Source organism: Rhinopithecus bieti, unplaced genomic scaffold (assembly GCF_001698545.2).
Source record: "Rhinopithecus bieti isolate Rb0 unplaced genomic scaffold, ASM169854v2 scaffold_13704, whole genome shotgun sequence".
Taxonomy (NCBI): domain Eukaryota; kingdom Metazoa; phylum Chordata; class Mammalia; order Primates; family Cercopithecidae; genus Rhinopithecus; species Rhinopithecus bieti.
The window spans coordinates 5,521,056-5,536,110 of record NW_016808231.1 but is presented as its reverse complement, the minus strand read 5'-3'; the positions used below and the strand labels follow the sequence as shown (position 1 = coordinate 5,536,110).

General features: G+C 50.7%; 2 protein-coding genes across 8 annotated transcripts in view; one reads left to right on the top strand and one right to left on the bottom strand.

The window, feature by feature from the left end:
• Positions 1-15,055, top strand: part of NAA60 (N-alpha-acetyltransferase 60, NatF catalytic subunit) — a 46,543-nt gene that overhangs the window by 13,937 nt on the left and 17,551 nt on the right. Inside the window, exon 1 of one of the 7 annotated variants that reach the window (XM_017886305.1) lies at positions 1,961-2,153. The exons of 5 other annotated variants lie outside the window; for them this stretch is intronic. The gene's annotated coding sequence lies outside the window, so the exon portion shown is untranslated. Of the gene's footprint in view, positions 1-1,960; positions 2,154-15,055 lie in introns of those variants that run through there. One more of the 7 variants, XM_017886311.1, reaches the window with a different exon arrangement.
• The window catches only part of LOC108538288 (uncharacterized), a 16,159-nt gene continuing 10,164 nt past the window's right edge, over positions 9,061-15,055 (bottom strand). Inside the window, exons 2-3 of the mRNA XM_017886312.1 lie at positions 12,221-12,334; positions 9,061-11,372 (exon numbers count right to left, since the gene is read on the bottom strand). Of these exons, the coding sequence (XP_017741801.1) occupies positions 11,141-11,372; positions 12,221-12,334 (346 nt within the window). The 3' untranslated portion in view covers positions 9,061-11,140. The remainder of the gene's footprint in view (positions 11,373-12,220; positions 12,335-15,055) is intronic.

Sequence of the window (15,055 nt, the reverse complement as noted above, 5' to 3'; positions counted from 1 at the left end):
AAAAAAAAAAAAAAAAAAAAAAAGAGAGAAAGGAGAGAGAGGAACTAGGAAAGCAAAGAGATGGAGGACCAATCGGCCCTAAAGTCAATGGTGATCAGCCCATTCCTGAGCCATCCCTGTGACCTGTAGATGCCCCTCTGCTTGACTTGCTTAGGCAGGGGTCCTCTGAACTCATCACTGAGCCAAGGGAGAATGGGATGACCTTAATGGGTTAGAACACTTAGTGAACACACTGGAACAAGGGGTAGAGTCTGTGCTACAAACACACAGAGAAAGGGTGGAATTTTTTTAGGGTACAAATAACCTTGAATATCTCCTGTAGTAACACATGGTGCCTAACTGAATGAACTGTTGTGAAGCTAAAAGAGATCTTACATAACATGTTTAACACAATGCCTCACACATAAGCCGTGGAGAAATAGTTATTTTCTCATTTGTGTTTTAAAAGAGTATTTTTTTCTTTTTTGAGACAGAGCGTCGCTCTGTCACCCAGGCTGGCGTGCAATGGTGCAATCTCGGCTCACTGCAACCTCAGCCTCGCGGGTTCAAGCCATTCTCATGTCTCAGACTCCCGAATAGCTAGGATTATAGGCATGTACCACCATGCTCAGCTAATTTTTATTTTATTTTATTTTATTATTTTTAGTAGAGACAGGTTTCACCGTGTTGGCCAGGCTGGTCTGCTGGTCTTGAACTCTTGACCTCAAGTGATCCACCCACGTCAGCCTCCCAAAGTGCTGGGATTACAGGCGTGAGCCACTGCGCCCGGCACCGTGTGTTTGGTTTTTCTGTTTTGTTTTGTTTTGTTTTGAGATGGAGTCTTGCTCTGTCCCAGGCTGGAGTGCAGTGGCGCGATCTTGGCTCACTGCAACCTCCATCTCCTGAGTTCAAGCGATTGTCCCACCTCAGCCTCTGGAGCAGCTGGGATTACAGGCATGCACCACCATGCGCAGCTAATTTTTGTATTTTTAGTAGCGACGGGGTTTCACCATGTTAGCCAGGATGGTCTTGATCTCTTGACCTCTGATCCACCCGCCTTGGCCTCCCAAAGTGCTGGGATTACAGGCATGAGCCACGATGCCTGGCCAAGACTCGAATCTTATAACCAGTTCTCTTCAAATTGAATTCTGGAAAGCTCGGAGTTGAAATATACAGCCCAGGCTGGTCGTGGTGGCTCACGTCAGTAATCCCAGTATTTTAGGAGGCTCAGGCGGGCACAACACTTGAGGCCAGGGGTTCAAGACCAGCCTGGGCAACATAATGACATTCCCATCCCTACAAAAAAAAAAGAAAAAAAACTTTTTTAATTAGCCAGGCATGATGGTTCACACTGTAGTCTCAGCTACTTGGGAGACTAAGGTGGAGGCCAGGAGTTCAAGGTTGCAGTGAGCCGAGTTGCGCCCCAGCCTGGAAGACAGAGCGAGACCCTTTCTCAACAACAAAAACTTTGCGTTAGATCTTGCATTATAGAACCCCTGCAACCGGAAAGCAGCTGAGGTTGCTTGTTTTAGGCAGGGATAGCCCAAAACTGCCTTCCGCCAGAATCGGACGGCTGAGATGCCAGTGTCGTTGCGGGGTGATGCTGCCCACTGGCCCAAGGTGGTCGGCCGGGAGCCAGCCTCGTGCACCTGCTTTCGGTTTGCCCGGCGCGGCGCTGCAGGCCCTCGCGAGCTTCGGATGCGCCTGCCAGGGCCTGTGCGGGCGGCCACTCGGGAGCCGCGTGACCCCCGACCCGGAAACCGCGCCACCGGCGTCCGCACACGCTAGGCCGGTGGACCCAGGGGTCTGGCCAGCCATGTCTCGGCGACCCCCCGGAGCGCGGGACAGGAAAGGAGCCGGCCCTCGCCAGTGCCCGGCAGACAGAATCCTGGGGCTGGCTTCGCACGGGGCCTGCCCACTCCCAAGATGGCGGCGGCGGCGGCCTCACGGGGCGGGGCCACGTGGAGGCGGTGGCCAATGGGCTTCCGGGCTGCGCTGCCGGCCGGGAGCGGGAGGCGGAAGTGCCGCGGGCTGCAGCCTGCGTCCCGGCTGCGGCCCCTGCCGGTTACATAACTCGTTGCGGGCTCCGCGCGGCCCCACTTCCCGGCTCCTTGCGCCTCCAGGATGCGCTGAGCCCTACGAAACCCTCAGCGGCCGCCGGCTCCCGCCACGAGGTGAGGTGGCGGGGGTCAGCCCCGGGGCTCGGACCTGCGGCGTGGCGCCGAAGGGGCGGGGTAGGCGGGGAGGCGGCGCTGGGGTCAAGGGGCCAGCGTCCCCGGGAAGGAGCGCGCCGACACCCCCGGCGCACAGCCCTCCCGGGAGCCGGTTTCGAGGACGGCGGCGGGGAGTGGGCGCTGGCCAGGGACGAGGGGTGAAGAGTTCGCGGCTCTCAATGCTGGGTGGGAGTTGGGCCTTCTGCCTGGGGGTTGCGTCAGTGCCCGACCCCGAGACGAGTGGTCGTGACAATTTGCAACTAGAGGGTGGTCCTCATGGGTACCCTGTGGGGTCTCGCGCGAGGTGAAGAGCCAGGCCATTTCAGTCGGTCAGCGATTTGCGCCTTCGACCAGCTCCCGCCTCGCCCGATCCGGGCCTGTTTTGGTACTTGTTGCGCCGATTGGAGTTATTTGCGACTTGTTCGCCCTCCTCTGAACTCCTGAAAGCTGGGGGCCCCGTCTAGGTCTCCCCCTCGTCTTACTCTCCCAGCTTTCTATGTTAAGACAAATTCTTTACGTTCCTGGCCTTTTACAGACCGGCCCTACAGAATCCACACCACCGGCTCCGACTTTCTTCCCCAGATTGGGTACTTCCCAGGGAGTAGAGGGAATCTGTAGCTTTTGTGGTTTGTCCTGCTGGAAAAATCTGGGGGGAAGTGGTGGGCCTTCTCTGGACGACCACCCACAAATCTGTGTGCCCAAGCGGAGACAGGACCCAGGGTCTGGATATCAGGCAAGGGGTACTCTGCAGTAAACGTGGACATTGCCCGTTTTGTGGGTGTGTTTTTACTCTGCCAAGTCCTTGAGCCGTACACTTTTGTGTCACTCATTTGTCTTGAAAGAAAAGGTTAACAGCCCAACAGAGTAGTTCGCTTTGGTATCTGGTAGGGATCCGGTAGTTAATGGGAGTGCCAGAACCAGAGAGAACATTGCCATTTACAGGTGTTTGCCTTTCACCAGGTCACTGAAGGCATAAAACCCCTAGTTAATGCTTAACTGAGTGAACCATGAAAGTCATGTGACTCCAAAGGTCATCTCTAGAAATGCGGCAGTCCATGTAGCACTGTGATGTAGAAATTCTGATATATGGGTCAGTGTTCACAGGCAGGGAGAGGGGGAGTCTTCAACATCATTGAATTAAAAAGGATCTGGAGCAAAAACAAATAAATATACACATATCAGTCAACTGCTTTAAGCTCGGTTAGAGAAGATGACCTTAAAGACCAGAAGAAACTCGAGGGAGACTGCAGTATAAGTCCCAGTTATCTTTCCAAACAGACATGTTCATCACAGCATTGAAGGCTGGTCTTCATCTGCCGCCTTGTAGGATTTTCTGCATTAATGTGCAGAGCTGCCCTTGGAGAATGGGGCAGGCATGATTGGGCTGTGTTTTGCTGGAGTTTCATCTCACTGAGCTTGCAGACGCACTGGGTGTCTGTGACAGTGGTTTAAACTGAAAGTAGCAAAGTCAAGCCATGGTCTGGTGTCAGCAGGCCAGAATAAAACACAGACAACTTTTTACGAGGTCTGTGTACGTCCTATCTTTAGCCTCTCCTGGTTGTAACTTGAAGTGACTTTGTCGCCCTGTTTGTTTTGACCAGGCCCACTCTGGAACAGTATGGAGAGTATCTTTAGATGTGACTTGTCTGGGTTGCTTAGCAACGGCATGCTTCTGACTAGAATGGAAGAAAGTTTCTGGACGTGAGGAGATTTAAGGGATAAAAGATACACCTAAAAGGAGACCAGGAGGGGTCGTACCCTGTCATTACTAACTGGGTGCTTGTAACTGGAGACTGGGTGTACCTGTTAGCAGCGGTGGTTAGACCAGGTGGATACAGAATCCAGAATGGTCACATTGCAACCACGGGGAACAGACAGATGCAGAGAAGAGTCTTCTCTGAGTTAGGGCAGTGTATGGCCTTGCTTGCTTCCCTGTCCTCTTGAGTTAGGGCAATACATGGCCTTGCTCTGCTGAAATAGCCCAGAAGTCCCCTGTGCTTGGTGACAGCTCTCACCTGAATAGAAAGCTGGCTGCTTATCAGACACTGTTTCCTTAAATGGCAGCTCCTCCACATCTGCGTCATCTCCATTATCTCCCCTATCCATCTCTTTCTGGAAGGAATCCACAAAGCCCTCATGGCTTTTTGTTTGTTTTTGTGTTTTGTTGTTGTTTGGAGATAGAATTTCCAGCCCAGGCTGGAATGCAGTGGCGCAATCTTAGCTACCGCAATCTCCACCTCCCGAGCTCAAGCGATTCTCCTGCCTCAGCCTCCTGAGTAGCTGGGATTGCAGGCATGTGCCACCACGCCTAGCTAATTTTTTTGTATTTTTGGTGGAGACGGGGTTTTGCCATGTTGGCCAGGCTGGTCTTGAACTCCTGACCTCAGGTGATCCGCTGCCTTAGCCTCCCAAAGTTCTGGGATTACAGGCGTGAGAGCCACCACATCCAGCCTGCCTTCATGGCTCTTACACCTCTTTTCCTGGTTTGCAGAAAGCAAGGCTGGGGTGTGGACCCTGAATCGAAGCTGGTTCTGCTTATGTCCATGTGAAGTGCTTTCAAGTAAAATGCTGATCTGTAAAAAGATGCTGGAAGTCCAGGGTCTCTTCCTGGCTAAGTTCAAATGCCAAATTTGATTCAGCAGATAGTTGTGAGTGCCTTGAAGTGCAAAATATGATCCAGGGTCAGGACTCCTTCCTTCTATATCATTATTTTGGTGTGTATGTATGTATATATGTTTGGAGACGGAGTCTTGCTATGTTGCCCAGGCTGGTCTCAAATTCCTGGCCTCAAGCCATCCTCCAACCTCAGCTTCCTCAGTCATTGGGGTTACAGGAGTGAGACAGTTTGCCAGGCTCTGTATCATTCTTTTTAGCATGACCTCTGATAGGAGGCTGGCAGGACAGTTCAGGACTTATCTGAAGCCCACATATCTTACACTGCTGATTAAAGAGAGACCTGTGTTTGAAAACCAAACGGGCGTCTAATAGGATTAACATTCTGCTGTGAACACTAAGGCATTTGCATAGTGCTTGTAGGAGTGATAGGAAGGGAGTCTGAACTGGGGGAGCCAGGGCTTTCTGCAGGAAGTGGTTTGGGGTCCTTGTCAACAGTGAATGGTGCTTAATGGAGCCAGAGTGCCCCACTGCGGAGGTGGGCAGAGAGGTGCCAGTCACCCCAAAGTGGCCACAGGTCTAAGCTGAGATGGTCAGATAGAGGGAAGCAAACAAGGGCCACTCCCTAGTCCCACCTTGTCAACAACTTGGACAGGATTCTCAGCCAGGGAGAAGCCATCGCGAGGACTGGCTGTGAGTGCGACGGCTTAGAGATGTTCCAGTGTCTCTTCAAGTTATAAGTGAAATTATTATCCATTTTGCCCTAAAATGGACTCTTAAACCCCCATACACTTAGAATAGCATGTATTTTGTGCTTTGAAGCCAGAAATAAACATTCTAAACGCAGATTTAAAGTTGCAATGAAGAGGAGGTGGTTGTGGACAGACATGCAGAACAAATGTTTGAGAAATGTTCCCTTTGCTTCCACAGAAAGACAAAGGTATTTTCTCATCTTTGACAAACCATGTTAAAAAAATATTCTTGGCCAGGTACAGGGGCTCAGCACTTTGGGAGGCCAAGTGGACGGATCACTTGAGCTCACAAGTTCGAGAGCAGCCTGGGCGACATACCAAAACTCCATCTCTAAAAAAATACAGAAATTAACCAGGCGTGGTGGTGCACACCTGTCATCTCAGCTGCTTGGGAAGCTAAGGTGGGAGAATGGCTTGAACCTGGGAGGTGGAGGTTGCGGTGAGTTGAGATGGTGCCACTGCACTCCAGCCTGAGTGATAGAGCCAGACCTTATATCCCCCCCCCAAAAAAAACCTTTCAGTATTCTTTTTTGTGGTGTAGTTATTGTTATTAAAAAGCAGATAGTGTTTCTCTTTTTTTGTTTAGTGTATTCCTGAAATAGGGTCGATTTGGCCAGCAAAGTATTGACATTGGGACCCATCTTGAAAATACCTATTGAAGAAAGCAAATTGCATTTTATAAAATAGTAGGTGGGTAATTTTCCCTTAGGTACCAAAAAGCATTCTTTTCTGGAAAATGTTAATGCAACAATATTTCCCTCATTCCCTTGGCGTTCATGGGTGTTCTATTGAATGCTTTTCCAAACTTACTTCTTTCTAGAGTATAGCTTGTTCTGACTCCTGTTGTAAACTGTTCAGAGATTATTCTTTCTATAGTCTGTTACATTCAGAATGTCTTGCTAGTCTGCCACTTGCTGCCCTTCTCTTTCTACTTAGTTTCAGATTGCTTTGCATCTCCTGTGGCCTCCCATTTTTAACCTTTTCATTGATATGTATACACACAGAAAAGTGCACTGCGTGACGAGTTGACATGGCGTGAACATAACCTGTACACCCCCAACGCCAGAAGACACATGGGCCCCTTACCAGGCAAGCCCTTCTCCTATTAAGAAAGCCCTTTTCTTGTTGGAAGCACAAGAAACCACTAATAGTAATTATACTAGGGATGGGGCGCGTACAGGATTCTGAATTTTTGCTTTGTGTTGCACATGAATTCTTACTTTACTATGAACATGGGTTACTTTGACAAATTTAAAACAAAGGCTTGGCCAGGCGCGGTGGCTCAAGCCTGTAATCCCAGCACTTTGGGAGGCCGAGACGGGCGGATCACGAGGTCAGGAGATCGAGACCATCCTGGCTAACACGGTGAAACCCCGTCTCTACTAAAAAATACAAAAAAACTAGCTGGGCGAGGTGGCGGCGCCTGTAGTCCCAGCTACTTGGGAGGCTGAGGCAGGAGAATGGCGTGAACCCGGGAGGCAGAGCTTGCAGTGAGCTGAGAGCCGGCCACAGCACTCCAGCCTAGGTGGCAGAGTGAGACTCCATCTCAAAATAAAATAAAATAAAAAATAAAGCAGGCCGGGCGCTGTGGCTCAAGCCTGTAATCCCAGCACTTTGGGAGGCCAAGTCGGGCGGATCACCAGGTCAGGAGATCGAGACCATCCTGGCTAACACGGTGAAACCCCGTCTCTACTAAAAAAAATACAAAAAAAAACTAGCTGGGCGAGGTGGCGGGCGCCTGTATTCCCAGCTACTCGGGAGGCTGAGGCAGGAGAATGGCGTGAACTCGGGAGGCGGAGCTTGCAGTGAGCTGAGATCCAGCCACTGCACTCCAGCCTGGGCAACAGAGCTAGACTGTGTCTCAAAAAAAATAAAAAATAAAATAAAATAAAAAAGCAAAGGCTTGAAAGGACTCCCCTTTCTCAAGAAAAGGAAAATGCATTAAAAAATTTTTTTTTGAAATGGTTGTCTTAAAATTTCTAAATATTTTTTAAAATTAGATTTTATATAGCCACGCAAATTGTTCTTCAGTGGTTACGTAGGAATACTTTAAAGTATTTTTGCAAAGCTGCTTGGCCTCCCTGTCCACAGCCGCCTCTTTGTTTCTTTGCGACTTTGACTCTGTGTTTAGAACGTTTATTTCCGGGATGAGTGCATAAAATGCCATGTTACTCCAAGGCACAGAGTTTCAGAGTCAGCGCTGAGTCTATTTTAGGGCACAATGGGTAATTCTACTCATAATTTGAAAACACGCTATTAAATACACAAGTTGCTGCTAACTAAAAACAGCCTGTGAGATTATTTTAATATAAAAATGCAAGCTGAGGCTGGGCACAGTGGCTTACACCTGTAATCCTAGCACTTTGGGAGGCCAAGGTGGGTGGATTTCTTGAACTAAGGAGTTGGAGACCAACCTGGCCAACGTGGTGAAACCCTGTCTCTACAAAAAATGCAAAAATTACCCGGGTGTAGTAGCTCAGTGTCTGTACTGTCAGCTACTTAGGGGGCTGAGGTAGGAGGATTACTTGCGCCCAGGAGGTGGAGATTGCAGTGAGCCAAGATCGTTCCACTGCACTCCAGCCTGAGCGACAGAGTGAGACCTTGTTTTTTTTTTTTTTTTGTAAATGCAAGCTGGCCTGGATGCGGTGGCTGAGACCTGTAATCCCAGCTACTTGGGAGGCTGAGGTCGGAGGATCCTTTGAGCCCAGGAGTTGGAGACCAGCCTGGACAACATAGGGAGACCCAGTCTCTACTTTAAAAAAAAAAAAAAAAAAAAAATTCAACCTAGACTTGGTGGCATGTGCCTGTAATCCTAGCTCTTTGGGAGGCTGAGGTTGAAGAATCCCTTGAACCCTGAAGTTCGAGACCAGCTGGGGCAACATAATAAGATCCTGTGTCTTAGAAGAAAAAATCCGTATATATGTTCATAATTTTCACATACAACATGTTCACTTTTTTCTGATAATAAAAACAACCCAAGGTTATTGCAAAAAAAGATCCAATAATACAGAAACAAATGATACAGAATGGAACCGTCTGCCGCAATTGCTGAGGCAGATTCAGGCAGAAATTTAGATTACTTTTTTTTTTTTTTTTTTTTTGAGACGGAGTCTCGCTCTGTCGCCCAGGCTGGAGTGCAGTGGTGAAGTCTCGGCTCACTGCAATCTCCACCTCCCGGGTTCAAACGATTCTCCTGCCTCAGCCTCCCGAGTAGCTGGGACTACAGCCACCACGCCCTGCTAATTTTTGCATTTTTAGTAGAGACGGGGTTTTACCATGTTGGCCAGGCTAGTCTCGAACTCCTGACCTCAAATGATCTGCCTGCCTCGGCCTCCCAGAGTGCTGGGATTACAGGCACGAGCCACCATGCCTGACTAATTTTTGTATTTTTAGTAGAGATAGGGTTTCACCATGTTGGCCAGGCTGGTCTCCAACTCAAGCTCAAGTGATCCACCCACCTCAGCCTCTCAAAGTGCTGGGATTACAGGCATGAGCCACCACGCCCAGCTAGATTACTTTTAAATTATCATTTTAGTCATAAAAGTTAGTCAGATGGTAGTTCATACCAATACCAAATTTGACCGACTTTTATATTTGATAGTTGCTTGATTCCAGAGGATCTTAAGTGCAAACCCAGAGAAGCAGAGAGTAAAAAGCAAAAAGGCAACAAAACCCAGCAGATGGTGATGGAAAGTGAAGAAGCCAGGGAGGGGCAAGCGGGCATAGAAGGTGCTCTGAAACCCGACCCTCTCTTGCTGGGCTTTTTCCTTTTAAACTGAGGAGCTGCCATGTCCATCTCGCCTGCTGCTTCCTAGACAGTACAGAGGGTTTCCTGTAGCCTTAAGTTCTCTGTCCGAGAACAGACAAGTTCTTGGTTGAGTCTTAGACAGGGTCCAGTCTTGGGTGTTAGTCAAGAATGCTATTCAAGTAAACACGTTTTACTATCATTTGATTCCCATCTGCCCCCAAACCTAGTATTTTTACAGGTAGTTTTGTTGTTGTTTTGTTTTTAAACCAAACAGGGTGACCCACTCACTCAATCTGAGTTAGGAAGTTTATTCCAGGCACAGCCTATCAGGCAGTTGCCTGCCAAGATCCCAGCTGAAAGCATCACCGGGACAAAGGTACTGCTCTGGCCGCCACCCTGTTGGCTCCATCCATCCCACACCTCAGTTGTCTCGAGCTGCTCTTTGAATGGGAATGTGAGATCTGGGAGCAGACGCTCATCTGCACCCCCATTTTCTATTCCAGAAAAAGGAAACTTGTCTGAAGCAAGAGGGAGGCAGCCACGGGGCCCCGTCTTGGCACCACATCTGGTCCCCTGTTTAGCGTTCTGTCCTTCTCTTGGGTCATGTTCTTGTCTCTGTTCTTCATCGTCCCCTCTTCGTCCTTGTCATCTCTGCTTCTGACACTGACCCAGTGGGGCCACAAAAGGTGAGCGCCCTTCCTGCTGCCCCCACCGCCCGCCACAATCCAGCCCTGGCCTAAGAGCAGGGAAGGTGCTGTCCCCCAGGCTGCAGACGGAGGTTAGTACAGCAACCTCAGACGGCTTGTGTGTCTTGGGTGCAGTTTCGAGGAGGATGCAGAGGGATGGATCCCTGCCTTCTTCCGTGTGACCCCTGTGGTCGGGGAGCATCCCTGCTCAGCCCGGGGGTGGCTCTTTTCGTGTTTGCCGTGAGATTCCTCTAGCAAAAGCAGTGGGTTTTGTGAGTATTTAGGTAATGGTGCCAGAAAGCACCACGACACCCTGGAACGTCCCCCCATATAATCAGAGAGTCTGACTCTGCTCACTGCTGAGACCCTGATACCCAGGATAGGGCCTGAATTTTCAGTGCAATTTCGATAAATTAACGACTAAATGGATTCTCAGTTTGAAACGCAAGGCGTGACAGAACGTTCCACCCAGGGAAGATTGAGTTGGACCCGGGACCTTGCCAGAACACCTGTGGCTGTTGCTGTTGTTAACTGAGGTGTAATTAACATGCAGCCAAATGCATAGCTTCACCCGGCAGATCCATGCATTTTGACAACTGCAAAACGAGACAGCACATCGCCATCGAGCTTCTCAGCTCCCCCTTCACCACTCTGGGTGCCAGCACCAGGGATTTGTTTGGCCAGTTCCACAGTGTCGTAAACACAGAATCCTCCAGTGTCACTCGTCTGCCCTTGAAGAGACGTGCATCAAGTTGTATGCGACCACTCTGCGGGCTCCCCTCGGCACATGATGGTTTTCAGAGAGAGGCTGTTTGGAAATAGAGTGGTGGGTGTTTGCTTCTTGTCACCTGGTAAATGATTCATTCTCCTGCTACTCTGACGCTTTGGAAGAAGCCCAGGCTGCTGAGGAGATGGTTGCTCTCCTGTGGGCAGCAGCTCGTTTGAGAAACAAGCCATGCGCAGTGTCAGCTGCTGACATCCTCCACATTTAGCTCTTGAGCCCATTTCACTGATGTGCAAGACAGTGGCCTATATCTGTCACTGGTGTGTTTTTCCTTTTCTCCCCTGCTCCACCCCAAAGACCAGGAGCATGGAGTTCATGAGTGTTGGATTTTTCAAGCTAGTACACCTTGCAGCTGCCAGTGGTGGTTAATTCTTGTGGTATGGACAAGCACATGCTAATCTCCCTTGAGCTTCTCTTGAGCAGAAGTCTGGTGTGCTAATGGGCAGAACTGGGGTGGTGCTTTGAGAGGAAGAGGAGGAAGGTGGCCCGAGAGGGAGATCCACTGAGATGCAAGCTGCTTGGAGTTTGGGGCGGGGATTCCTGGAGGGCCTCTGGATTTTGCAGAGGGTCAGCTGTTGCTGCATCTTCACCAGCGTGCTAGGGCAGAAAGTGGGGTGAGTGAGGAGTGTTTGAGGGGCAGGAGTAAAGCAGAAAGGTGGCAGTAGGTGTTGAGCTGTGAGTGGTTCCATTGCCTGGAAAGGAGGTGGCAGGGAGGCCTGCCCAAGATGGGTGCCTGCAGGGTGCGGACAGCCTGTCAGAGGGGAGTTTGTGCAAAATAAGAGATTGAAAATGTCAGACAGTGGGTGCTAGGGCCTGAGAGAAAGGGCCTGAGGAGCCAGACCAGGGGTTGAGGAGCGGCCTTTAGAAGCAGCGTCTCATGCAGCCTTCCCAGCGACCCTGAGGGAGGTGGGAGAATCTTCAGGCTACAGCTGAGAAGCTGAAGCGTGTGGCGGGAGAGCCAGCTCAGAACACCTGAGATCCCTGCAGGGTCTGGGAGCATGTTGGGGGCTCAGAGTGCAGGTAGGGACTGGCAGGGCGGAGCTGTGAGTGAGAAGAAAGAGAAGGGAGGGCAGGGCAGGGTGGCCATGGCCAGCTGAACACTGGGAGTCTGCTCCTGAAGTCGTGGGCAGAAGCCAGGGCACCTCTCAAGCCATTAAGAGAGTGGCCTTTCCAAGCGCAGTGTGACTCGTTGGTCTTGAAGCAGTGCCGTCGCAGGAGGAGGAGGCCCCCGTGGACTTGGGGCATTAGGACAGGGACTGCCAAGGAGAGAGGGCACTGGGAAACAGGGTTATTTTTGGCTTTCTTACCTGGGGTGCAAGTAGAGCACCCTGTGGGCATCATGAGGGTGTCAGAAAACCCTTCTGGTAACTGAAACGCAGTCCATGCTGTGTTCCCCAGATTCTGAATTTTCAGCACCTGACAGTGGCAGGGGATGGCAGACATACCTGTGGGTGCTGGAGGCATCTTGGCGGCCCTTACTCCGGTTTCGCACCATAGCCCCCTGTGGGCTGAGCACGTGGGCTCCTGGGCAATTGTTACCGATGGAAGGTATCCAGGTTCTTGGCATGTTGAACAAAGAATTGGACAAAACAGCACAAACAAAGCAAGAAAAGGATGAAGCAACAAGCAGAGATTCATTGAAATCTAAAGTACACTCCATAGGGTGGGAGCAGGCCCTGGTTACAGAATTTTCTGGGGTTTAAATACCCTCTAGAGGTTTCCCATTGGTTATTTGGTGCATGGCCTATGTAAATGAAAGTGACCTGTGGTCAGTCTGATTGGTTGAGGAAAGCGTCAGTCTGATTGGTTGAGGAAAGCAGCCAACCAGAGGCTGAAGTGAAAAAACAAAGTTACACTCCTATGCAAATGAAGACTTGACCCGAGGCCAGCTGGATTGGTTGCAGGAGGAGACCAATCAGAGGTACTTTCAGTTATTTATCTGCCTCCTAGAAAAGCAGGGGGTGTGAAGGGAGTAGCCTCTGGTCCTTTTATTACTTGGAGATGGAAAGTTGGGGTTTTCCTTTGGATTTAGTTCTAAGAAGTCAGCATGAATTGGCCTTAGGTTCCCTGCCTCCAGACCCTATTCTCCTGCCTCGCAGTGATGTTGGTCAGGGGCTCAGCTTGGCCCTGCCAGTCCAGACACCAGCCCCTTCCAGCTACTGCCAGTCCTCGGAGGAAAGCAGTCTCCGGACAGCATCCAGAGAGGTCATTTCCATGTAAAAGAAAGATGAGGTCTGCAGGCAGCTCAGAAGCAGGGAGTTGGGGGAAGCAGAGAAGGCGTGAGGGCTGAGGCACAAGCACAGCTTTTGTTTGGGTTGAGCAGGATCAGTGCCTCCTTCCTTGCGTTGTGTCGCTCACCACCTCCTGAAGGCGAACTGTGATGCAGACCCAGGAGGCCAGCCGGGGGAAGATTTCTCCCTGCAGCCGTGAACCTTTGAAACTCCAGGTTCTAACTGAAAAATTCAAGAGAGTGGCCAGGCTCGGTGGCTCATGCCTGTAATCCCAGCACTTTGGGAGGCCAAGGCAGGTGGATCACGAGGTCAGGAGATCGAGACCATCCTGGCCAATATTGGCCTGACAAGGCCGACAACCTTGTCTCCACTAAAAATACAAAAATTAGCCGAGGTGGCACGTGCCTGTAATCCCAGCTATTTGGGAGGCTGAGGCATGAGAATCACTTAAACCCAGGAGGCAGAAGTTGCAGTGAGCCAAGATCTGACCACTGCACTCCAGCCTGGGCAACAGAGCCAGACTCCGTCTCAAAAAAAAAACAAATTCAAGAGAGCTTCCCATTCTCCCATGAAGCACTTCCCTGCTTGTTGTAGTAGAGACGCGTCCTGTACCTTTTTAGGAACATGTTCTGAAAGATGGCTTGGGCAACTGCAACTTTAGTGCTCCTATCCCCCCAGCACTGCCCGAGTACCCATCCTGTTTGGAGGGCTCAGAGCAGAGAGCACCTGCCTGGCGGGGCCTCTCTCTTGACTTCGCCTTGCTGCCTCTCACAGCACTGCCCGAGTACCCATCCTGCTTGGAGGGCTCAGAGCAGAGAGCACCTCCCTGGCGGGGCTTCACTCTGGCTTCACCCTGCTGCTCCCTATTCTCAGCACTCTTGTCCCTGTGTCCTCCAGGTGGCCTGCAGGCAATGGAAGATGAGTACTTAGTAGAAGGTTCTAGGTGGGCGCATGAGGGGAGACAGGAAAGCTGTGGGAAGAGGGAGCAACGGCAGGACAGGGGCCAGTGGGGATGGGGGCCGCTGGCCCTGCCTTTGGATCATCTCTGACTTGATCAGCATGAACCCCTGGCTCTAGAGAGAGACTGATGGGCCAGGGCACGTGTCGGTCCCCCTCACTGCCTCCACAGCAGTGGACCTACAGCTGCCCTCTTTGACCCCATCTCTTCCTTTCATGGGCACACAGGCGACCTGAGTCTCTCTTTCATGCACCTTCCTGTCTCTTCTCCTCTGCCCATCAGTTGGGCTGAGACACATGAGGTGCTGTGATGCGTGCTGCATTTGGCCCTGACTTAGGTGTGATGTTTTTCGATTTTTAAAGCAAGGAGTCTAAAGAACTGGCCTCCAGAAACACGGAAGCACTTTTAGTAGGGATTTGAGAATCCGCAGATCGTTGTATATCTCGGAGCCCAGTGTTTTTCTTGAAAGTCAAACTGGGAACAAATGAGGATACTGGGGGAAATGTGCAGTCCCAGGACATGAGAGATGCGAGCTCATTACGAATCTGTCTTTAGTACCAAGCCACAATACAGAGATTTGTGAAAATCTTCAAAAATCAATTTGACTGAAGCTTAAGATATCCACATACAATACACTGCACCCGTTTTCAGGGTACAGTCCAATGAGCTTTGATGTCTGTGTAGCCACCACCACCACAATCAAGATCTGGAACGTTGGCCGGGCTCAGTGGCTCACGCCTGTAATCCCAGCACTTTGGGAGGCCAAGGCAGGCGGATCACGAGGTCAGGAGATTGAGACCATCCTGTCCAACACGGTGAAACCCCATCTCTACTAAAAATACAAAAATCAGGCCGGGCGCGGTGGCTCAAGCCTGTAATCCCAGCACTTTGGGAGGCTGAGATGGGCGGATCACGAGGTCAGGAGATCGAGACCATCCTGGCTAACCCGGTGAAACCCCGTCTCTACTAAAAAAATAAAAAACAATTAGCCGGGCGAGGTGGCGGGCGCCTGTAGTCCCAGCTACTTGGGAGGCTGAGGCAGGAGAATGGCGTGAACCCAGGAGGCGGAGCTTGCAGTGAGCTGAGATCTG